Source organism: Uranotaenia lowii, chromosome 2, assembly GCF_029784155.1.
Source record: "Uranotaenia lowii strain MFRU-FL chromosome 2, ASM2978415v1, whole genome shotgun sequence".
NCBI classification, from domain to species: Eukaryota; Metazoa; Arthropoda; class Insecta; order Diptera; family Culicidae; genus Uranotaenia; species Uranotaenia lowii.
In genome coordinates this window covers 106113004-106137253 of record NC_073692.1, presented here as the reverse complement: position 1 = coordinate 106137253, position 24250 = coordinate 106113004, and the positions used below count along the sequence as shown (strand labels likewise).

At 37.2% G+C, this 24250-nt stretch overlaps 1 protein-coding gene across 2 annotated transcripts in view; it reads left to right on the top strand.

The window, feature by feature from the left end:
* Positions 1–24002, top strand: part of LOC129749826 (serine-rich adhesin for platelets) — a 31830-nt gene extending 7828 nt beyond the window's left edge. For both annotated transcript variants that reach the window (XM_055744918.1, XM_055744917.1), the window contains 4 exons: positions 2248–2345; positions 3230–3504; positions 3727–5298; positions 21745–24002. In XM_055744918.1, coding sequence (XP_055600893.1) covers positions 2248–2345; positions 3230–3504; positions 3727–5298; positions 21745–23564 — 3765 coding nt within the window. In that variant the 3' untranslated portion in view covers positions 23565–24002. The remainder of the gene's footprint in view (positions 1–2247; positions 2346–3229; positions 3505–3726; positions 5299–21744) is intronic.
* The last annotated feature ends 248 nt before the right edge of the window (positions 24003–24250 follow it).

Sequence of the window (24250 nt, the reverse complement as noted above, 5' to 3'; positions counted from 1 at the left end):
ACATAACAAACACTTTTTCCTACCACCTACCATGCCGATCTTATTTAAAAAACGATTGATTGGTCATATCAAAGAATACAAGTCAGATTTTAGTCTAGTCTGCCACTTACATATCAAATCTGATACATTAATATTGATTTTATCTGTCAATTTTGAAAGTCTGTAAAATCTGGGCACTCTCAGCAAAAATCTGGGCAAAATCTGTGTCTGACCAATATCTGGACGAAGGGCCAAAAGTCTTGGTTTTACAGACAAATCTGGGCACCTGGCAACCCAGCCGCGAAGTAAAAAATTAGGACACCTCTGAATTTAGACCAAGCCCACCCAATGGTTGCTAAACCACGAATCGAGCACATTCAGCAACATATCTATCAACCCATCATCGCACCAACAGTCGCTAACTTGATTCGAGAAATAGCATTCGAGCAGTAGGTTGTTACAGGATGCGTTCATGTAGCAACCCGGTAGCAACGCAGCCGGTCGTCACTATCAGAAAATAAACAAACACAAATACCAACCTAGATGGTTAAGCGCTGATGTGGTCTAGTGGATAGGCTGGCGCGAGTCTGGTAACCCAGGCGTACTGGGTTCGATTCCCGGTATCGGCAAGAAAAACTTTTGGGTTCGAATCCCATAAGTTGCCGACAGGTGAGATGCTTGGGGAGTAAGTAGAGGCCAGTCTCGAACCCACCCTTGTCCTTCCTCCAACTGGTATCAGGAGGGGTTGGTTTATTATCTGGAACTGAATTCTGTCCATATCCAGCCGGAATGGATATAATGAAGTGCAGATGGTCTAACCAACGTCTCCTGATCGCTTACTATTCTACGCTGCCTACTCTAAACTTTAAAATTTTCTTCTCCAAAAACTATCTCTATTTTTCATTTCCAGCGTCAGCTCCCCGAGCTATTTAAACGCCAAAAAAAAAAAACAAATACCAACCTGGATGGTAACAATGGGTGCGAAAATCAGTGAGTAGATAAAAATGCAACCAATCAAACAATCTAAAATACCGACCGAAATAGCAACGCCTGGTGGGTTTGGTCTTATGGAAATAATATACAGCTCTGCTCGAATTGCTTAAACAAAGGCGAAATACATGTGTTGTAAACGCCTTAATTTATGCAACAGACGTGAGCAGCTTTTCAGATTTTTTTGAAGTTCTCATAGTTTAATATCAAAATCGATTAAAATTCAAGATAATTGAAAGACAAATTTTCAATAATCAGGACAATTCGAGAGTTTTTAAAAAATCAGGACGGTCTCTCGAAAATCAGGACAAATTCTGATAAATCAGGACACCTGGCACCTCTGCCACCACGTGAAAAATACACTTTCGAAAATCATACGCTGCTAGTTAAAAATAAGAATCTCCGTCAGCAAGGTCTGGAGTTTTTTTTGTCAAAAATCAGTAGACCAGAAAAAGAAAAACCAGGATTTTTCAGAACACCTCTTGATCGTTAAAAATAGTATGCAGCCCTGCTAAGATTGCATATATTCAGGCGTGATTATGTATTGTATACGCCTCAATTTATGCAATCGATTGGCTGGCCTGGATTCTGTGTCGAATAACAGCATTCAAATATGCTCTGTTCCGAACATTAAATTGCTTGAATAAGTAAAACTTTAATTACAGAATTATAGAATATCTACATCATTTCAATACTAAATCAAAATATTACATTAATGTGCCTTAAAAATCAGTAGATTTTACAAGGATTTCAAGGATTTGTACGTATTCGCGTTATTCATCATTTTCATTTCCAAAAATTCTTTCTTAGTTCTTCTTATTTACAACTTGTCAGTTGTGCTGATGTTCATAACGTGATTATTGGAGTAAAATAATTTTATTTAAATGCCATTGCAAATTTGATAAGAATATAGGAAAAGTTTACCTATTTTGTTGAATAGATTAAAAACTTAATATTTTAAGAGTTTCAGTTAAAAAACTATTTTCGTTTAATCTCCGATGATAAAGAAAATGGAAATTTTATTCCGTCAACAACGCGAAATATTTTAGTTCTGTCACGTTGCGGAATAGTTAAAAGATAAAAAAAGATACGATTTCAGCTTTGGAACATTTGTAAACTGTTTTGATTTTAGTTCCGATATGATAAAACTTCACGACAAAGTTTAGAGTTAATTTCACTTTTACAACAAACATGCTTCTTTTACTAAATACAAGTTCAAAGTTACATAAAACGTATATACTTACTGACATGTTTCTTTTTGTTTCTTTTTTTCTACAGCCCCGGATAGACCCGCTCAAACTACTGGTATGCCTCAGCGTTCTGTTAGCCCCGAACGGTGGCATTCGAAGCTCCAATGAAGTTAAACGGCTTGCAAAGTGAGTACTGAAGATTTTATTACATTGAAGAGCGAACAAATTCATCATATTCCGGAGAATTAATTTTATTTTACACAGACTATCGTAAATTCTTAAAAGCCAAATCGGCTTAAGTTGATTTTTTTATGCCGTTTTCGTTTTTCTCCACTAGCGCGGGGCAAAACTTTTTCTGAATAAACAAACAGAATCGTTACCCGGGACGATGCAAATATATGGTTGCTATACTCACTCTTATGTTTACCCCCAACACTGACAACTTTTACGGTGTGCAACCGCCTGCTTGAGGTTCAAATCTCGGGCAAAACTAGTGGACTTCTGAATCAATAAACGAACATAATAACAACAGTTAGGGCAAAACTCGTGGGTAACTAGGTTGCCACTGCCAATAAACGAAAACACTATTAAACTGCTGGCCCCTTTGACGTTTTTTTTCTAATTTAATTTTTTAAAAAACAAAGAATCCTTTGTAAAGTAACGTGGTCACAATTTCTGATAGGAATAAATATTACAGAATACATTTTATTTATTCTTTTGAACTACCTATCTTTTTTTAAAGTTTCATATTATCACTTAGTGGCATTCGAGTCTAGGCTTTTAATTTTACAGAAGTTTGTAGACATTACACTTTTTTTTAAAGAAAAATCTATAAGCGACTTTTTATTTGAATCATCGTTATTCAAAATTTCAAACACAGTGATTATACAAAATAAAACAGAACTATCGATTGTACATTTTAACCGAAAAAACTGTGTAAAATATGTAAACTCAAAATTGCATACACGAGATCGAATTAACAAAAATTGCCGGTGGTTCAAGATCTCTTTTTAAATATTTTCCCATAGCTACTTATACCCGCTAACGAGCATTCTGTTTTTTTATTGCAGCCTGATGGCGAAATTCAGCAAAAAACTCGTGTCCAAATGCATCTACATTCAAATACTTAAGTGCACGGAAACGGAACTGCTCGGTCAGTTTATGTCGGCCGGTGGGTGGTCCCTGGTTCACATGTGGCTTTCGGACGGCATCACCAGCAAAAACTGGCCGCTGATCCAGGAACTGCTGGAACTGCTTCTGTGCTGCCCGGTCGATGTTGAGCGATTGAAGAGCAACACCGCCCCGAAATTGGTGAAAACCCTGTCCAAGGAAAGCAGTCACGAAGGTGAGTTGAATTATTAATGTTGAACTATCTATGCATTTAATCATACAACTAGCTCTATCGAAAGTTGACATGTTACAATTCAGTTGCTAGAAATGTTCTTATCAATATTGGCTAAATTATATGAGAAGACTTGTATAAAGGTTATTTTATACCATATAAATTAATTAGATAGCAATCTTCATAAACATACTAAAAATGGAATTGTTTTCGCTTACGTTTCAGGAGTTCGTCTGTTGGCAACCAAGCTGGTTGAACAGTGGCTGAAAATTGCTCGCAACGATATCCGTGCAAACTCTGTTGCCGGAACTAGTAGTAACACTTCGATTCTGTCTCAATCGTCAAGTACGGACACTGACGGTGCCCCCGCATCAACTGAACAGACGGTTGAAGAGCAGTGTGTTCCAGACGAAGAACAGGAAGATGAAAGCCAGGAATCCACTACCGTCGAGGAAGAGGAGGAAACCGTCGTTGAAGAAGAGGTTGTCCCCGATGCTATTAACGTCAACTCGGAATCTGCCATGGATGAAGACACCAATAACCAGGATCAAGAACCGCTTCAACAATCTTCTGAGGAAAACATCGAGGAAACCAAGAAAGCATTCAATTCCGCTGTGGCTGAAAGCAACGCAAAAAAGTCACCGTTGTTATTTAAAATAACCGTGAAAAACGGTAAGCAAGTTTTGGCCAAGATTGAATCGCCGAAGAAGAGAACCTCATCAGCTACTGAAGAGGAAGAATCTCCTGGAACTGAGGTGGCTGAAGAGAAAACAAATGATGAGTCTAAGGAAGGTGGAGAAAATTCAGATTCAGATAAAGTTGATGCATCTAAGAAGGCAACTACAGCGGGTGACGGTGATTCTATTGGTGATATCACTGAGAAGCCGGAGTCTGAGAAGAGTAATGACAAAGAACGCCGAAAGAGTGACGATAAAGATCGCAATAAAGACAAAGACAAAAGTTTGTCCAAAGAAAAAGAACGCCATAGGGACAAAGACAAGGACAGGAAATCTAGCAGTAGCAGTAGTAGCCATAAATCGTCATCAAAATCGTCCTCATCTTCATCGTCATCATCATCTAAACATAACAGCAGTAGTAGCAGTAGTAGTAGTAGCAAGCACAAGTCATCATCTAGCTCCAGCAGCAAGAGTTCCAGTTCGCGGGATAAGGACAAAGACAAGGATCGCCACAACAGTAGCACCAGTAGCAGCAGCAGCAGCAAACACAAGAGCTCTTCTTCTTCTTCTAAGTCATCTTCTAGCAGTAGTAGTTCTAAAAGTGGATCCAGCTCCAGTGAAAAACATCGGGAACATCGGGATAAAGATAAATCAAGCCACTCTAGCAAAGACAAAGATAAGGAGAAAGACAAACTATCATCGCCCTCTTCAAGCAGCAAACTGGGTAAGATTCCCAAGAAGCCCCGAGAAGGAGAAGAGGACAAGGCGAACACCAGTAGCAAAGCATCCCCTGTTGTCAACAAGAAGGCTTCAATTTCGATCGAAGTTCGTGATCCTGAGCACCGCCCGAAAACGGTGAAAACCTACAATTCGCAGTTCCGTTCGCATGGTCTCGGTGAAGAAGCTCCTCCACCACCATCCCGTAAGGGATTGAAGAAGCCTACGCCATCCGTTGCTGGTAGCAGTACAAGCATTGGGTCAACGGCAACGGGAACCGTTTCATCGAAGCGTTCTTCTCCTACCCCCGGATCCGTGAAGGAAGGTCCTCCAGAGAAAAGACCTAGGGAAGATCCAGCTGAGCGACCCGGTGCGATTAAGCTCATTCCGGCGAAAAGACAGCGTAAGTATATGGAAACGTGGCACACCGCTACTCATCCAAGATTATGGAGTCTCATTTCAGGCAGAAATTGGCATTGGAGTTGTGCATTTACTGTGGCAGCGGCTGCGGCCTAATTGTGAATTGAATATTTTATTGATCTGTGACTAAATTGTGATATTACAACTGTGATATTCGATGGGAAGCTTTTAATCGCAGAGTAACTTCCAAGAATCGTTAGTAAATTTAAGCAGTTATTAGTAATCTATGATGAAAAGTACCATTGAATAGAGTATTTTTATGTTAAACGATCATATACTGCATTTAGCAGTTTCACAAAGTTAATTGTACCATTTATCATCACTGACCTGAGAGGACAACGTGGGAAACCGCCGAGTTGTATCCTGTTAACCGGTTGGCAACGAAAAGTAAGACAACTTTAACCTTAACTCTATCAAATAATTAAATGTGGCGAAAACTATTGAGCGATCTTCCTGCTTCAACACGATATGTCATCTAGTGTCATCATCGGTTTGCTGCTCTTCAAAACGGGGAGGAAGGTAATTTAACCATACCGACAGGAAGACTTCGTTTAATAGTTTGTAAGACTGATTTACCACTACTGAGTTTGGAAAAACTCTTTTGAATCGGTAATATTGTAGCCGAATAAAGCCTTATTTTCAGCTCATATAAAAGCCCATCCTTGCACCTGTACCGATTGTAACTTTGGTGAGACAGACAAATGGATAAGGACCTACACAAATGGGAAATTTGTAAGAAAAGTCGAACTAATTGTTCTGTTACCACTAAATGCCACAGGATGCGAGGATGTTGCGGGCCATCTCAGTAATAAACCAATATTGTAACCACCCGTGCCACCTTTTCAAGAAGAATAAAAAGAAACGAGAAATCAAACCCTAAACACTTCCAGTGTCCTGCTCGTCGGAGGCCGAACGAGCATACGAGGGTAACCGTGGATACGCTCTCAATTTCTTGATTTGATCTTCCTCTGTTTCGATAAGCCGCGGGGTAAACGGGGTATCCTAGCGCAAGTCGTCTTTATAGCCCGATGCGTATTGAAGGATATGTTGGTTTGTATCTTCCGTTTCACAGAACTGAAAAGACACAAATAACGACCGGACAAGATTGAACAATATGAGAAATCCTATTCAAACGATGGCTACAAATTTGAAGCCTAATCTTGGTTTTTCAATAGCCGTGTTAAGCTCACGAATGACCTGTTAGCAGGTATTATGTCAGGGTATAGTTACATAGATAGATTAGAAAGTATTATGATACTAAATCAATTAACTAACTGGTAAATTTGAATGTACCAGAAATCCAAGACCGTCATTGCAACTAAACACCTACTGAAGTAATAAACCTTTTAAAACTAGTAAGGAGTTCCAGAATAAGTCGAATATATGGTTGAAATTTTTTTTTTTCTGGGATTTTCATCCTGTAGGATGATTCATCCCTAATATGGTTGAAATGGAGACTATTCTACCTTCAACAAGTACTTAGAATAATATTTAGGGGACGACCTAGTTTTTGGAAAAGAATCGATTTAAAGAACTATGAACCTAATTTTTTCGAATGCAAAAAGCGCATTACGTATATAAGTTTGTTTAATTATAAGGTCAAACGGTGTACCTATTTCGTGTGTAATTATTTTGTGTGTGACGGTGCTACTTTTTTTCTGTCACATCAATTGATAATTCATTCATTAGTGACGATAAGAGGTTGTGATATTCTAGATTTAAATGACTTAAACCTATTTTACGATAACTCGACGTAGTTATTTTTTTTATCAATAGTACTGACAAAGTTTCTGACGATAACATTTATCGTACTAATCCTTGACGAATACCCACCATATCCAAATAGCATGGCAGGTTAATAATTGTAAAAAAAACGCGCAGGTGCCCCGCTGTATCCTCCTGTTGCTGGTTCGGCTTTCGTGACGGAGGCGTTTGTTTTACTTCATTGTTTCGCTGCATTTAAATGACAAACCCTCGTCAGTGAATATTGAATCTACCGTTAAACTTCCTCGAAGCTGTGGTGAAGACGACGCATCGATTAGAAAAAGATCTGCTGTATCCGAAGGTTCAAGCACACATTGAAAAGGGTTCACTCGATGACAATAGCTTTAAGTTGGAAATATATCCCTCATTTTAACTGGAATCATTTTAAGCGTTATAACGGCTGAATATTTATAGTATAAAATATATCTTCACCCTGAACTGCATTATTTTCATTCCTCCTTTAGTTTTTTTAATTTTTATTTATTTTCTGAAATTTCTTATTTGATGAAAATTAAATTTATTACATCTTCATTCTTTGCTGTCGAATTATTTTAACATTTTATCTCAATGTAATACAGAGAGAAGGTTTTATAATCGAGGATTTGTTTTTGTTTCGATTATAGTCGTTTTACCATTTATATGGCATTCGCGACTTTTTATCAACGCTGCAGTTGGCGGACTATTATTGAAAAAGTTATCCGGTACAACAGTGTTCGATATTTATTCTTGAGCTAGAACTTGCGGACCTCGGCTCAGGAGACAGCTGACTTGCCAACTGAGCTATATCACAAGTCCTAATAATTGAGGATGGAAATTCAATAAGGTATCCGAAAGTCGTATTCTATGGCCCCTGAACGTTTGAAAGTAATATGACAACTAATAAGAAAGGCATTAAAGTGATAACAATTTGTTTCAATAGAGTGTATCTCTTTTTTGAATCTACTCTTGACACATTAAATATGACAAATTAGAATTTCATTGTGTTCAACAAGAATTCAGCAACCTTTTAAATACGATTAAATTTCAATCAGGCCATAACAGAGCACAGATCTGATGGATATAGACAGGCTCAATCATAATCACGGTTGCCCATGCGCTGTAGAACGTATCATCCAACCCCAATAAAATATGGTGGGAAAGAGATGTTTACATACGTATTTTTTATATGCAGTACGTTTTTCCAAACCATCGTAACGCTATGTTTTACTTTGGACGAATTTACAGTACTGTGACAATTATTTTCCAAGATTTACAATGGTCGCTTCTTCAAGGCGTTTGAAGATTGTTGACCAATACCTAGGGCCGGTCCAAGTGCATGTGTAGATTCGATTGAAGGCGTAGTTTTTGAATCGATAACATCAAATCAAGCACTGGTTAAATGCTGGGTCATTGATGACGAGTTGTAGAAAAGATGCCAAATAAACATCATGATCTAGAAATTATCCCTAAAGTAAACATTCCCGGTTGCCTGGTTTTAACCGGACTTCATCTGATATGTAAAACAAAATTTTGGAAATTTACTGTCCAATTCAATTGTCCTGATATCGTGAAAATAAGTCAGTATTGGACCAGCACAATACAAAACGAATATGGAACTACGGCGGTTTTACTCTAATCAAAGAACAAGTCGAAAAGCTACTTTAATATTGACGCCTATAAAAAAAAATACGTTAGCGTTTTGCTACGTCACTACGAAGAAAACGAGAAAGTAGTCAGGTTGAATCGAGCTTCCAGTTTTAACTGAGCGTTCAAATGTTAAATGTAGGCGTTCAGTTCTAAAATTTAAACTCATGCTCATTTTTTTTCGTTAGTAGTTGAGCAGAATGACTCATAAACGTCATAATACGGGTTTGTTAAAAATGGGCTGAGTAGACATACAGTAAATACCATTTGCGCTAGCACGTGATTTCATGGTGAGTAATTTATTTAAGGCTAACAGCTGTTCGAACTCGTACTCGCATATTGGCTGAGCGAGAGCCAGCTGGCAGCAATTCATGGACAAGCGATTCGTGCTCTCAATGAGAAGTTTTTTTTCTACTTGTCAATGGTTGCATTCGCTGTTTCTGTTTGTGACTTGTCAACAAACTGGGTTTGAGCTTATCTCTACAATGGTTGAAGGATGAGCACTATTCTTTCATTTTTGAACCGTGGATCATCAACAAATATTTCTGCTAGAGATCGAGGATAAATTTGAATGAAACTTTGTAAGTCAAATTTGTTTCATTTGGTAATGTTATTCACCCGAAAATGCCTAATACTAGAACCTGTGAGACCATTGGATATCTCTATGATTTCACGGGCTTATCATGTTCAGAACACAGTGTTCAACACAGCTTACTGAAGAATTGAAATTATTAGGTAAACAGTAGCGACACCATGTCCTCCATAGTAAAGGTTAGAGTAGTGAAGAAGCTTTTGGAAACCAGGCATACATTTTCTCCTAACTACAAAACGTTGAAAGATTTTCCTGGAATCGCGAGTACTAATACGGTGCTGATAAGAAGAAAGTTTGTATGCATTTCTAAGATAAAATGAGAGAATAAACGTAAGGATTCTCGCTTACCTTGTTCATTATGTCCATCAAGTCTGTTTAAAGTTATCAATCAGAAAAAGTTAAATCGGATGATAACTCTTAAACAACTGTCAAATTTCCGCTCATATGATTAACTTGCAGCGGTCGCTGGACGATTTGTGTAAGGAATTTTTTGTACGAATTTTACACCATTTGTTCTAGCAAAGCTCATTTAACCTTTTTTGGCTCTAAGTTTTAGACACATGCATTGATTCTTTTCGCAAATTTGTTTTTTTTTATAAACTAGACATAATTCGTCACATTTTTTCAAGACCGTAGACCGTGATACCAGTTATGACAAAAAAAAAAATATTAGGGTTAGAAGAGAAAATGAGAACGATTTCATTAACACTAACCTAAACTAAGATTGCCAGAATTTTTTCAGAACGTACCCAGGTCGGACAAATCCAGGCTTTTTTTTTTATCTAAAAACCTAGTAAAATCCGGGCATTTCATTCGAAAATGTCGACCTAAAATCCGGGCAAATTTGGTAAAAACCCAGGAATTACTTAACACAAATCAAGAAAAAAAACTTGAAAAAATTGTTCTCATCAGCAGTTTCTAAATCGAATTATAGGCAAATTTTTGAACACATTTTTGTTAGTTTGTTTTGGAAAATAAAATGAACAAATCCGAGCAAAATCCAGGCCGAACCGGACGTGTGTCAAATTTTGTTTTAAATATCCGAGCAAACCAGGATAATACCGGGCAATCTGGCAATCTTAACCTAAACGTTTTGAGTTTTTTAGAAGATTTAAAATGAAGGCTAATGAGCTTAAAATGATGAACTTGTTATGCAAAGAATATTTGGAATTTTTTTACATTTTTTAAATTTTTCATCAATATGTAGTGATGAATGTTACAACCATAAGCTGAAAAAATATAGGTTTTTAACATGAAAATTCTTCACTCAATCATCCGTGTTAAAAAAATTGAGATTCTCGGAAAATCGAGTCCGACCTCTATTAGTTTACCAATTTGTTTTTTTTCTAATTTTATTTTCATCAGGACGACGTATGTAGCCATGATTTATCATCACCATGATCATGCCTCTTTCTTCCCTATAACGCATATTTTATTTTGATCAATACGTTGAGTGCTTGTTTATCAGCTTCATTCGTGTGTTCATGATATATAAGCTACTCTCTGGAGCCACAAAAACGGTAGGCATGCAATATTAATTAACGGCCCCATTATGTGCTTGGCTTTTCAAATGACTATAAACATGCTTGTAACGCGTGGTTTGCTTTAGATATCTCGTTTGGGATAGTTCGATCACTTGATTGACTCAAGATTGATAATGACGTTTTTGAATGGCACTGCGAAATTCAAGCCATTAGGTCAATTATTAAAGTTTAATACTCTGTAAATTCAAAAAACACCCATCGACGGCTTCATCGTATTTTGCTGCATTTTATACACGATAATTTAATTAATTTAAATTGCATGGAACTTTGCCATCATTCATAACTTGTTTTGATCGGTTAAATATAAAGTATTCAGGATCTTTTTTAAATCATTTACCAAAAATCAGGCAATCAGCCAGAGAGTTCAAATCAAATTGAGTTAACTTTGTTATAGATCTGGATGGGTCCTCAAGTTACTTATCATGGAACTGAATGTCAAAAAAGGTCCTTAAAAAAATTATTATCACTTTAAAACCTAACCGAACATAATCATAAGAAGCGTTTGGCAGAGAACTCCACGCTTCATCTCTCCCCTGTTCATTTATCTTTTGCGTTGTCATCACATGGTTGGCCTGGCCGTAGTTGTATCTGCAATGCATGTTCTTTGTATCAGATACTATGTTGAAAAGAAAAATGAGGAACGCAAGTTTTTTATTTTCCAGGATGCATATAAGTTTTGGCCATGTTGGCGTTAGAAGAAGAAGAAGAAGATCTGAATGGGTCCTCAAGTTACCTTTTTTTAAAGATCAGGCTTTTTGAAATCTTAAACTGCCTTTTCAAGATTCTTATACCATTCCACCCTATTGGATACTTAGGTGATATTAGATTCTTCTAAGTCTCATGATTGAGCTGAAAAGAAGGCTTTCAAACGTTTCGAGCACCAACAATTTACCTCCAACACAGGGGCTTATCCTGCGAGTCGAGTGACGTGAGACGCGAAATCTCACTTCATCGTCCTGACTCAAAAATAATACGTTTTAAAGCCGCCATACATTAAACAAATTGCGTGTGCAAATTTGATGATTCTACGACAACTGTTATATTCTATGCTCAATCACACACGATACAAACATATTTTGCGCAAACACAAATGATTGCAGGCGAAAATAGCAACTAAAACCCACCCCGGCTGGGGCTGAAATGGTCTGAAATTTAGTAGCACAATACACCATGCCACAGAGGGTTGTTTGCACAAAAAAAATTTGAACCCGACCGATTTTACTCAAACCGACCGGGCTCATTCAAGCAGTGTCATACACGTTACAAATCGTATTCGCAACGACAGAATTTCATCGCATTTGTACAAATGGAGTGTAAAGTTACTGTTACTCGGATGAGCACCGCAAACCGATCGTAGCTCATCTGAGCTAATACTTATACCCTGGATTAGTATTAGAGTCAGCATAACGATGTAAAATATAGCAAGTCACGTCACGTGACTCGCAGAATAAGTCCGATTGGGGCACTTTCTTTCCGAAAACGCCAATTGCGACATCAGGAAATCAAGTCAAATGATAATGGGATTCTCGGGATAAATAAAACCTATCTGATTTGAAAATCCTCTAATAAATCGTTCGATATGTTTCTTAGCCAGCAGATTTTTTTAAACTCAGCCAGCATGTAAACTGAAATCTCTGACCTTTTCTCCAGTTTCAAGGGATGTTTTTTTTCTTTTTTCTCAAGGGATTTTAAGCAAAAATGGCTTATTCATCCCGATAAATTAAGGGAAGGATTTAAAAAAAGGCTTTTTTAAGACCACTGAGACCAGTTGTAAGATCTTGTGTAGCGCGTTTATTTTACTATATGCTTCCACGAACACTGCCACTATTAATAAGGTGAACACTGATTGAGCATTTAATGAGCACACACATGTGTTAGATTCTAAGTGCAACCTTAGGTTACCTTAGTTCACACAAGAGATCTTAAGTACAACGTTATGTTCCCTTGAAAGATCCATTCATATCTATGTGCTCAAGCGTACAAACTTCCAGAAGTGGCAGCTAGCATGCTTTAAATGCTTAAACCGCCAACCTCCAGAAGAAGTACTTTGTAAGCCATGACCGAGATTCGATCTTATGACCTTTGGCTTAGAAGACTTACGCTATAATCTCTAAGCCAAGGCCGCTGGCAAAAAGGTTCGACAAAATAAAAAAAGTCACGCGAGGGGCATAGAAACTCTAATTGCATGTCACTCGGCACTAGGAGGTTCATTTTTGATGCCTTAGAAAGCATGTCGATTACCAGAGGTCATAACATTGGTTAAGGGAGACAACTTCAATAACATCGATATAGCGGAAATGAAAATGCTTCCGTCTGAAGAGAGCTAAGTTCAGTTTTACTTTTTTCTCAGACACTGAAAATGGGACATGCACATGACCTAGAAAAAAATATAATTCAGTGCTGCGTTGTTTTGAGAACACCAGCTTCATTTCCATCAATTTAACACGTTCGTCACCACGCTCATTTCTGTAGTTTTACTAGCCGGGGCCAAACAACTTCTCGGAGCGAAAAAGTTGGGAGGGAGAACCTCAACATTTGCAACCAACATTTGTTGCCAATATTTTTTTTCAAAAATCAGGAAACTGGTGAAATTCAAATCAGGCTAAAACAGGCCACGTTAAAGTAACGGAAATTTCGCTCAATGTGATGACCTTTTTTTATATAATTCTTTATTTGAAACGGCTCATACGTTTAAGTTTTAAGGAGCCACACTCGCTTTTGTTTTTCACAAACATTTTCTTAGTCTAGCACTTTTTTTTTTGAAGAAAAAAGAAGATAGAAAGGGAAATATGAAAATAAAATAGGGTTATAGACGGAGATCGATAGCTTTTAGATAGAAGTAGATTTCGAACATGTAGTCCAAATCTAGCACAGCTAGCACGTCTCTCACTGGAACGTTAGGTGGTTTTCCTCGGGCCCGAAGGGAATCTATAAAAGTCGTTCTGGCGAATGTGATGACCTTTTTTTTTGGTCATTGCTCCACATTTTTGCTCTAATATGTGTTGTGAGCCTACTTGGTTGAATAATTCTACTGAATCAAAGTTATCGGAAGATTCTCTTTAATTCTCTTTTTAAATAAGAATTAAAGGGAATCTCGATTGCTTTGCTTCAGCCACTTTTTCACTTCAGCAATGGTACCTAATTCAGTTTCTTACTACCCATGTTTCATCACATTCGCAAAAATCGGGTATATTTTCAAAAATCAGGGAAATTCAATGGCTTTTGAGGTTGTCAGGCTGAGCCTCGAAAAATCAGGCAAATCCTGGAAAATCAGGCACATTGGCATCTCTGTTTCCAACGTGTGGCTAAACTGAGCGGCTTACTTGAGTAAGAGAGCGTCACACGTTTCTGATGTGACGGGGCCTCCCAGGAAATACACCAGTCACCCGAATATGGGACCCAAGTCGACGAGAGTGAAGGTTTTATAGAAAAGCTTAGCATCGTCTAAAAGTTTGATAGGCTATAACGGGCTTGTTCCAGCGAAATCACTGGAATATATAAAAAAAACGAGGTTTAAATGGGCCGTTTACATACCACGTGAACAACTAAGGTTGGATGGGGGTTGTATGAAAATGTCCACGGAGAGGGGGGTAGGGATTTGGGTCATGTCCACGTGGACATACTTACTTCCAGAATATTTTCTTAAGGTGAATAAATGTAAGGATGCAAATTGCAAAGCTTTCCAGATTAATTACAATTAGGCGCAATTTTCCAGTATGTTTGGATAAAGTGCCACTTATAAGCCTACCCCCATTCTGATACCCGTTCTGATGATAATTTAGAAATTTTTAAAATTATTTCATATCAGGAAATGCTTATTCGTTTTTTTTTTTTTCAAAATCAGCCATTTCAAGGGGATGAATAAACCAATGGGTTTAAAATCCCAAAAAACAAAAACAAAAATCAGCCATTTCAATAACGAAAATCAATTTCAAATCTGTCCACGTGAACATCCGTGGAGAGGGGTAGGGGTTTGTCAAACGTCCACGCTTGAGGAAGGGGACTGAGATAAACGGAGAATCATCGTCAATGATCAAACAAATTTTGCAGCCAATGATTGAATTTGTGGTAATTTGTTACAATTTGTTAGAGAAAATAAGAAGGTTTAAGTTAAAATGAGAGAAACCTGTGCTCAGAGAGAGTGAAAATGTGCTAATTGTTGCAAATTGTTGCGATTTGTTAAGCCGTTGTGGAATCATTACCATCCCAAATACAAAGAATTCTCTTTCCACTGCAATCCTTGCTTGAGGGGGTCCAAAATCTCATTTTTCTGTCAGTCCACGTGGTATCTGAACGGCCCCAAATTTGGAAACTAAAGAGAGCTTAGAAGTCGAGCTAGATCAAGCCGTGTTTCTTCTATGATATACTACCCATAATTCCATTCAAGTAGGTTAGAAGCAGCGAATGTTCACTTGGCGTTGATGTGATGAACTGGCAAAATACAACTGAAACCAGAGCCAGAGGGGTATTAGTGCATGAAAGCGACTGTCGATAAAGCACGTTTTAAGTTTCCGTGAGGTGTGATATGGATGGTATATGTTTCGAACAGTTAAAGTTCTATTTCAATCAAAGAAAAACCTGAAATTTGTACCAATTAAGAAATGGAATAAAAACTCTTGGCATTCTAAAGTCAAAATTGATTAATTTGGCATTAATAATTATCTGACTATCTATAAAGTATTTTGAGTAAATGAGATCTAATTTCAGTTGCCACTTTTTAAAGTAACAGACCCGCCTTAGGATCAACCTCCAAACATACATTGAAAACCTTAAAATGAGTTTCGTGATAGCTTTGCAAACAAAAATTTCACTTAAGGTTATCCGAAAATCATGCACGTTTTATACCAAATAAACGAACACACACATATAGGATCTCAGTGAAACTTCATGTTTCTTTGAAGAGATCTGAATTCTACTTAAGACTAAAGCGTACATCTTTCAAAGATATAATTGGCTAGCATCTTACTGATGCTTACACCACCAGCCCACAGAAAGAGTACTATATAAGCCGTGACCGAGACTCGATCTCATGACCTCTGGTTTAGAAGACTTGAACGCTATCCTCTAGGCCACGGTCGGCGGCTAAGTTCACGAAATGTACATGCACAGCAGTATTTTTTTTCTTTTGAAGTTTTTCAATTCCGGATCAGTTTCTTTTTGCCAAATTCAGTCAAATATGATCTTTAAATACTCCGGTGTAAGAAGGAATGTGACCTTTGGAGGAAAAAATTCGTTCATTATTTTTCAAACGTTTGGATGCAAAGCGAATAATTTGCGCCGTTCAGTGTAGGTGGAACCTCAAATTCATAAAAAAAATACCAATTTATCATGTTTATGCAAAATCTCTTAACCTTTCGTTTCTTGATCCTTTTTTTTAAATATAAATTGAAAAAAAAACTTTGATTCTGATAATGCTTTACTTGAGGAATGCTTTGTTGGATTGATTTCTTTTTTTCACATGTTTATCAAGTAATTCAAATTTTCTCAATACAATGAGGCCGGGACAAAAAGCAAATGCTTCCGAAAAACCCAAAGGGGGAAATAAGTGAAGTTTTTCATGGAAACTTCGATAGATTAATTGAACATCCGAATAACTAAAGCAGAAAACAAAGTGAGGAAGATGGGAGTTATATCGCCTTTTGAATTTTTGATTTTTTTTTTAATTTTCGATAAAACTTGCTCGATCGATTTTGTGCAATATTATAGATGGTATGCAATTTTGTGGCATACAATTTTTTGTGAAATATATTCCGATTAATAATTTTTAGTATTATTTTTTTTATACTCCCCCCTCGTGATGTTCCAACTCCGAGTGGCAAAAAAAACAATTTCAAAATTGTTCTGGCCTAATTTTAGAAATTTTCAGAAAAGATCTTTTGCAGAAACAACATTGAAACGAGATCTCTTATTTGAGTTAAATTTGTAGTGTTTATTAACTCTAATCCGCTCTTGAGTGTCAATATGATGACACTATTGGAAGTTTGGTGGCTTGTAACTTTATTCGGGTGCATCCAAACAAAAAAATTTTCGGGGACCATTAATGAATTCTTGGAATCTTTAACTTAGCGTCATTACTTTTTTATGGACGCACCCTGAAAGCCCAGGAAAAAAACTCCTCAATCAGACCTTGAGTGTCAATTTGACACTCCTCGCTTAAAACCGCTTGTTTTTCAACCGAGTTTTACATAATTTATAGTTTTGGAAACCTCGTAATGTAACTCAAATATGTTTCTCAGACACATTCATATACAACACTCAGTTTTCCGTTATTCGAAGTCTTAGAAAAAAAATCCGAAAAAACATGCTTCCGAAAAAGACTGTAAATCAGCTACGGAATGCTTAAAAAAATTCAATTTGTGTCCAAAAAAGCTGAAGTTAGAAGCTGCACGTTGCACATAAGGATATATTTTTTTGGATTTATTAAATTCATGATCACAAAAATGTAAAAATATGATGTTAAAACCGTACTTTTCAATCAATGAATTGTAATTTTTTTTAAAATCACATCAGATAAATGTTGATGAGAGGATTGAAAAGTTGACGTTATTTCTTGCGCTTAAATTAAACTTTCCACTGGATTTTGAGTATAATCACGCAAGATTTTCGCAATAAATTTATATTCACCAGAAAGACAATTTCATACGGATTCTAGTGGTGTAATTACATAAGCGCTGCGATACTTTACAAAAATATGATAAATATAAAACTAAAAGTAAATCCAGAAGGTTTACGAGGACGCTTGCATTTTTGTCTGTTTTTGCATATCCGTCGGTAGCGAAATTAAGAAAAGTTAGATAAGTTCAGCCTGTTTTGCACAATAAGTGTATAGGCAATGTTCGACGTCAAAATACTCAACGGGTACGAACCACCTTATGATTTGGTCGTTTTTGCCGCCCAGTCCCACCCAATTTCAAAACGACAAAGCAGCTGCTATCAGTGGTTTTCGCTAACTTATGAATATTTAGAAAGTATTTCACATTTTTATTTTTCATATTTTTGTAAAGTATCGCAGCGCTTATGTAAAATTGCGCGAATAGATTTGGTATGAAATTGGCTTTCGGGCGAACATAAATTTATTGCGGAAATCTTGCGTTAATACTCTCAAAATCCAGTGCAAAGTTGATTTTAAGTGCAAGAAAATCTGAAAAATTGCAAATTGGCAAAAAGTTTGAAAAATAGCTACCTTTGAAAATTCGTCAAAAGTTTCGTATTTTAGTTTTGTATTTAAACAAACTAAAAATGCAAAAATGTGCCAAATCACGTCAACTTTCCAATCCACATTTAACATTCCCACATTTTTATTTTCATTAAAACAATTTTGACAGTTCATTGATTGGAAAGTACGGTTTTTACACCACTTTTTTACTTTTTTTGTGGACATGATCTTAAAAAATTAAAAAAAATCCTTATCTGCAACGTAAAGCTTCTTATACTTCAGCTTTCTTGGACACTAAGTGAATTTTTTTTAACATTCTGTAGCTGATCTTATAAAGTCTTCTCCGAAGCATGTTTTTTCCGTTTTTTTTTCTTAGACCTTGAATAACGGAAAACTGAAGTGATGTAGGTGAATAATGTCTGAGAAACATATTTAAGTTACATTACGAGGTTTTTGAAACTACCTATAAATTTTATAAAAAATCGGTTGGAGTGTCAAATTGACACTCCAGAGCAAAGTTGCCGAAAAAAATCTGTGTTTTGAGAATAAAAATTCAGACTTTCTGTGTTTTTACCCAAAAATTCTGTGATATTTTTCTGTGATGCTATTTCCTTTAATTTCATTGAAAACTCATGATAAATTGGGTATTTCTTACATTTTAGTTGAGAAAAATCAGTTATCATTACCAATCTTATCATACTTTTCTAATTCAAAGCAAGAAATCTTATATTTATACTGACCAAAAAAAATCCATTCTATATTAAAAAATTCTGTGAAATCTGCGAACATTTCAAAATTCTGTGTTCTGTGATACAGATTCTGAGATAAAAATTTGCTCAGAATTCTGTAAAATTGCAGATTTTTCTGTGATTTCGGCAACCTTGCTCCAGAGACTGTAACGGGTAAAGATTTCAGGGACGAATGAGGGTTAATACAATTTGTAACCACTTACAAGCAAATGATGAAATTGACAATTTGTAGATTTCAATAATTGAAAAATATATTTCATCGGGAAACGCAAATTCAATTTCAAAAAGTCAAACAGAAGTGTTTTGTAACTGTAATATATCTGTCCACGTGGCAATTAGGGGAGGGAGTAGGGGTTTGCCAAATCTCACTTTTCTATCCAAGTGGTATCTGAAAGGCCCTTCGACTAAACAACCTAAGCGATAATTAAGCTTTCTCGGGGCGGGGAGATCATATCACAGCCGGGTCATAAATATTTGGATCCCCTAGCTGGAGAGTAACAAATCAGCTAAGCTATCAAAGATCAGTTGAGCCGAAATCTGAAAGCATTTGCCGTTACTTTGCAATAACGGAATCAGCACTGAAAGCATGGAATGTCGTTGGAAGAAGACGATGAAAAATATTCTAAACCCAGAGGAAAGCTATATTACTGAAGAGAGCCGACTTCTGTGGAAACTTCTGTGATTATGGGCTTGTGATATGGTTCAGCTGACAAGTCAGTTGCCTCCTGAGCCGATGTTAGCGAGTTCGAGCTCGAGAGTAAACATCGAACACAGTTGTATCGGATATGTTTTTTAATAACTTTCCGTCAACTGCAACGTTGATATAAAGTTGCGAATTCCATAAAGATGGTAAAACGACTATAATCGAAACAAAAATAAAAATTCTGTGATCAGAAACACGAGATCGTACAATCAAGGCCGTGCGTGTACAAATACGTCGATCCATTCATTGATTCATGTTTATTTGAAATTTTTCGCCAAAACAACTTCACCTTACATTCTAGAAGCATTAATGAATTTCCATTTCAAAACACGCTTTCTATTCGGAGCTGGTGTTACAACTTGACAGTTTTACAAAAAAAAAATCATAACTTGGATTAAAAAAAATCATTCAAAGTATTGTATTCACCGAGGTTTTCGGTTGAATTATCATAAAATGAAGTTATTTATAGCTTAAAATAGATCAAACAAAGCTTTTGATAATATGGCGATATTGCGCATGAGCGATGATAAGAAAAACATGATTTTTAAAGTAGAAAGACATTCAACTGGGCGCAGGTGGGCAGGTGGCGAATTGACGAGTAATTGAGTTAGATAAATTTGTTTCTATGTAATTTTTTTTTTGACAGATTAATTAACTTCCACTTAACTTTTTAAATATCTGCTATCTAGTTAGAACAAAAGGTTCGTAAAAAGTTTTAAGTTTTTTCAATCGAATGAACGAACCTAGCGCGTCAGTAAAACTCAACGATTTTTTTTACAATTTTTTTTTGAACATCACGTATCATTACAAAAGACACACATTTCATTAGATTTTTGGCTTATCTAAACCAAGAAAGGAGCTACATTTAAAATTATTGCTCCATTTTTTTTAATACAATACAATGGTAGAAAATTTACGATTTCATCAACAATAATGTTGAAAAAATGCTAGGAAGCTAGGTTCAAGAACTATTCGTGACGAACTGTTTTAGGTTTCAATCTACTGTTACTTTCATCTGCTCTGCATTTTAATGTAGGCTTATCTGTATGGCCGGAAAAATTTTCAAATCCTTCTTTTGCCAGCTGGAATTGGAACAAATTCGACAGAACCTTCAATGCAACAAAATTGCAAATCTTTCTGAACGGAATCGAAAAATCGAGTTATTTTGGTTCAAAACATCGAAAAACATCAACATCATGAATGCGAAAGTTGACAAAATCCCATCTTGCTATGTTTGTTTTTGCTCTAGAAAATGTTTAAATTATTATAACTTAAATCTTTTTCCTCTTCGGGCTTTTCGGAATAATCGGAAAGGAGGGGGGTGTTGACTAAGTAAGAATTTAATATTTCTACCGGTCTAATTGAAATTCGTCTTGGGGTCATCTCGCTGTAAATGTCAATGTAACCACATCCGCGGATGTGATTTGTTAACCAACTTTTGTATTAAATCGTATGACAATCCTTACTTTGAAAGAAACTCTTCATTCAAATTCCCTTTTTATTTCATGATTTATCATTTTAGCACCTATTATGTTGAATTATTATGTTGAAGATAGAATAATATAAGAGTTCTGTCTTTTCGAAACTTTGGTTATCAGAGTTTACCGCAATACTGTAATGCAAAACGATCGTATCAATAAAGATAGTCCAGAAACCATGCTTCCGTGTTTGATTCTGAGGAAAGATAACAGTCCCTAGTATGATTAACGTCCCTGGAAAATGAAAATTTACTTTAACATAACTGTTTCGGCTAGCCAGCAATCCCGTTTATTGAATTTTTTAAATTCGAAAACAACGCAAACAATAATAGAGGCGCGAACTGAAATTGATTAGGGAACCTTGAAGGAATTGAGCCAAATTTATCTAAATTACGTTTTGAGATTATTGCTTGTCAAAGCATATGCCACACCTTTTGATGTCATATGACCTTCAGTCTGTGGGTGGTTGTTAGCTTAATTGTTTTAATCTGTTCGAAAATATGAAAATATGACCAGTTTTACTATAAATCATCCGCTCGAGTTTAAAAAATTAATTAGTAGAACACAGCTCCTAGCTTTATTAATATATCACTCAATGTCGTTAGCTTCCTGTAACGTTTTTTGAACACGTGGACTATGCAGACGTTCTCAAGTTTTTCTTTAATGCAATTTTTTTTTCAGACCACAGCCAATGCTGCTCACGTCGTATGCACAACTTCAATGCCAACTTACTGCTTCTAAACAATCTTAAATTTCTCAGTGAAAATTAATTGTTTCAACTGTTCATTAATCTTTTTTTTTTTTACCTTTCTATCCACAGCATCTCTCGTCGAGTCCGACATGTTTATGGATGCCCTGTCAGCGACGCTCAAAAAGGACACTAAGAAACGGAAAAGGAGGATCAGTGGTTCAGCGGATGCTGCCAAACCTACCACCCCGACGACGGAGAAAACCATCGCCCTTCCGACGGCGGAGAAGGCACCGTCATCTCCCGAGAAAGCGTCATCAGTGCCTACACCCCCTGCTAGTCCAACTGGCGAAAAACCGTTCACAGGAGCAGCTACCACTGAACAACCGCCACCATCTTCACCTACCACCAATGCCGTTGCATCTGCAGATGAACCATCATCGCCGGCTGCTAAGGTGGTTGTGGCGCCAATGTCGTTCTATCGGGACACACTCGCAGACCAGGATGAATCCGTAACCGAAGAAGGTAAAAAGGAATTGGACACAGAACAAAAGCCAGAACAACAATCGGCAAGCGATGACGTCAAGATGGAAGCTAAGGACGCGGTTCCAGACACCCCAGCAGAACCGGATGAGGATGAGGAGGATGAAATCATCAAGAAACCTAAACGGCTAAAATCTGAGCTGATCGATGATGACGACGTGTCAATGGACGAGAAGGGTAAAAACTTACTCGACACGATTGACGATGAACTGTCTAAAAAGATCGCTCAAGAGAACGATGACCTACCGTTGATTCCCGTCAAAAAGCCTCCTGGTCCTGGTTGTGGTCCAGACGGTCCTCCCGGAGTTTTGGTTATTCATCGCCGTAAAGGGCCAAAGAAACAGTTGAAATGGAAAGTTGCCGAGGAACTAGAAGAAATTCGTTATTTCGAACTAGACGTTACTGAACGCTGCAATGTGACTAAAACGTTTACTGATTTGCGCCACATGGAACGTGTTGATGAGAGGCAAAAGTATCTACTTGCTCGTAAAGTCGACTCTGAAGATCTGATGGTTGAACGAATACCTTGGATGCCTTTGGTTATGGTAGATAATGTTCCTGCTCATCCCGAGGGCGTAAACAGTCAAGAAAAGCGGATACAAGGGGCCCGTGAAAGGACGGTGCTACAAGCGTTATATTTCAATAGGCATATGATTCCAGATTCACCGGCTGAACCCGATGTCGAAGTCTATTCTATTGCTGAACCAACCCACATTCCCATGGACGATGTCACTGGAAATCCAGATTCCGTAAACGATTTTACAACTATGCCTTGGCCGGAACCAAAAAGTACACCACCGCATGAATCTGCTGGGTTCAATTCACCATTCTTCCCTGGACCCGGTGGGCAAGATTTCCCTCAATTCGGTAACAACAGTAACTGGAATAATATGCCTGGACAGAATCAAGGTGGCAACAATGTACCGGACATGTTCCCGCCAGGTCGCATGCCACCAGGACTACCACCCATGATGGGTAACAATGGACCGCCCGGTGGACCCGGTGGTATGAACATGATGCGACCTATGAACATGCCCCCCAACATGATGCCACCCAATATGCCACCGAATATGCCCCCACACCCCAACATGTTCCAAAATAACTTTAACCGAGGGCCACCACCTCAGCGCCACATGAACGATTGCGATGACGATAACTTCCGCAATGGTCCTCCACCACCACCAGCATGGTACAACGGTGGCAATAATCGTGGACCACCGCCTCATGGCAATTTCAACAACAACAACCGTGGTGGTGGTTTCGGCGGAGGCGGCCGAGGCAATTGGAACAATAACCGTGACAACGATCGAGGAGGTCCGCGTGGTGGAGGTGGAAATAACAATAGTAACTACAGGCCGCCATGGCTACAAGGAAATCGGAACAATAATCATCGTGGTCGCAAGTGGTAGGGATAAAAAAATGTATTTGTACAGTGACACGGCTGAGCCTAGTGATATTTATTGAATAGTGTATGGAATGAATTCCTCCTATCACTTACCAAAGCGAGGATAATTGTTGCTTTAGTACATAAGACATATCGCGGCCAATTTTTCGGTTCAGCAGAAACATTCTTTTCTCTATGTAAATATTGAGATTGGCATCGATGCCAGTCGTTAGCATTTTTTGCGGTACTGTTTTCTCGATTAAGTCTGAAAGCTACGCAATTGCCTTGAAGGTACAAATATTATTACTGCTGAAGCTTAATTTGTTGTTTTATAATTACGATAAGTTTAAGATATTTTAGCTTAGTTTCATAATTATTACCAATATTTACTCTATCAGCTGTGTAAATAGATCTAATGGACTTTCTCTTAAGTAAATATACGGTTTTTTACTAAACATTATTAAACATTTGTCAAACACAACAGATAATATCGAAAGAAATCCTAAAAGTAGCTGGAAAATTGTTCATCTTTATCCCCAAATGGTAATCCTTTTGCGGTTTTGTGTTTCAAGGGATGGTGACTGCATCCTCCAGATCGCTGCTGAATATGTGTGCAATAATATTTAAAATAGTAAAAAAGGTGTTGATAAACATTTAATAATAAATTACAATCATTTTGTCCAACAATTGTGTTTGTTTATTCTAATTGTG